The sequence below is a fragment of the Heloderma suspectum genome, chromosome 2, assembly GCF_057233095.1.
Source record: "Heloderma suspectum isolate Gila_16-S chromosome 2, 16-S_ref, whole genome shotgun sequence".
Taxonomy (NCBI): domain Eukaryota; kingdom Metazoa; phylum Chordata; class Lepidosauria; order Squamata; family Helodermatidae; genus Heloderma; species Heloderma suspectum.
The window spans coordinates 350,828,294-350,829,997 of NC_139459.1; the positions used below are offsets into that span (position 1 = coordinate 350,828,294).

The 1,704-nt window shown below is 46.2% G+C and overlaps 1 protein-coding gene across 1 annotated transcript; it reads right to left on the minus strand.

Moving 5' to 3' along the window:
• Window positions 1-427: 427 nt before the first annotated feature.
• On the minus strand, window positions 428-1,366 carry LOC146355495 (vomeronasal type-2 receptor 26-like). The gene has a single exon (XM_084829906.1). The coding sequence runs from the start codon at window positions 1,364-1,366 to the stop codon at window positions 428-430; it is 939 nt and encodes a 312-aa protein (XP_084686032.1).
• Window positions 1,367-1,704: the final 338 nt, after the last annotated feature.

Consider the following 1,704-nt stretch of genomic DNA (forward strand, 5'->3'; position numbering starts at 1 on the left):
TAGAGCAATACAACAATGGAACCAATGACCTAGGGAGGTGGTGGGCTCTCCAACACTGGAGGCATTCAAGATGAGTCTGGACAGCCATCTGTCAGGGATGCTCTGAATTGGATTCCTGCATTGAGCAGGGGGTTGGACTCGATGGCTTGTAGGCCCCTTCCAACCCTACTCTTCTATGACTCTATGATCCTTATATGTCTATAATCACTAAATACCCAACTTCTATAGCATGATATCTCAGGACAAGGACAAATTGGTCAAACTAATATACACACGGTAAATCAGCATTCTCCACAATGGTGCCATACCAGACATGCAGGACAAATCCTACCATCAACCAACCAACCATTTCTAAGAATAGCAAGCAAAAAAGGTTCACACCCAGAGGAAGAACATTATCTCCATGCTGTACAAGTTAAGTGTGCAATCATATGCAATCTTTTGGTTTCATCATTAGATGCTCTTTCTTATTCAGATCCGGCCTCAATACAATAACGTAGCATTTGGGGATGAAGATGCAACCCAGTAATCCCAAACTGGAGGCCAAGATAGAGAAGACCTGCACAGCCACCATGTATTTCCCCTTGGTGCTCAGGTAGGTCGGCACAAAGGACACCCAGACACTGCAAAAGACCAACATACTGAAAGTGATCAGCTTGGCTTCGTTGAATGCCCCAGGCAGCTTCCTGGCTAGGGAAGCCACCATGAAACAGATGGCAGCCAGAAAGCCCATGTAGCCAAGGGCAGTATAAAACATGATGGCAGACCCTTCGTTACATTGCAGGATGATCTGACCAGTCTGGGAATGCATGTCGGAGTCTGGGAATGGAGGAGAGATTCCCAGCCAGATCATGCAGATGCCCACTTGAACACCGGAGCAGGAAACCACAATGGAGTTTGCTAAACTTTTCCCCAGCCATTTCCTCATCCTGTTTCCTGGTTTTGTGGCTAGAAATGCCACTACCACCGTGATAGTTTTTGCCAACAAAGAAGAGACGGCGACTGAGAAGATGATGCTGAAGGCAGTTTGTCGGAGAAGGCAGGTCACCTTCTGGGGTTGACCTATGAAGAGAAAGGAGGACAAGAAGGAGAGCAGGAGGGAGATGAGGAGCATGTAGGTGAGGTCACGGTTGTTGGCTTTGACCACTGGAGTTTCTCGATATTCAATGAAGATTCCTAAAAGAAGACCAGTGGTTAGGGACAACAAAAGGGAACAGAGAGCTAGGATAATCCCCAAGGGTCCTTTGTAAGAGAGGAAGTTGATAAGTTTAGGAACACATTGATCTCGGTCTTCATTTGGATGCTGGTCATCTGGACACTTGTTGCAATGGTCTGCATCTGAAAAAAAGAAGAACAGCTTCAGCATCACTTATTCAGCCTTATCCAAAGGGTAGTGCCCTGAAAATCTTTTGGAGTACTATTCCAAGCATTCCTAGCTATTGGCCATGCTAGCTGGGGGCTGGGGCTTCTGGAGACTGATGTCCCAAACATCTGGAGACACGTTCCAAACATCTGGAGATGTATTTCCTGCCCAGCCCTGCTTTAAAACATATGTTAGTGGGTGAAAGCATATATGCCATCAGAGGAAGATGTGACAAGGATGGGGGAGAGAGCAAAAACTGACCACATGAATTAGGGATGAAAAGATGCCACACTGCAGAATTCCATGCAACAATATTTGATGGTGGCTTGTAGCTTTCAAGA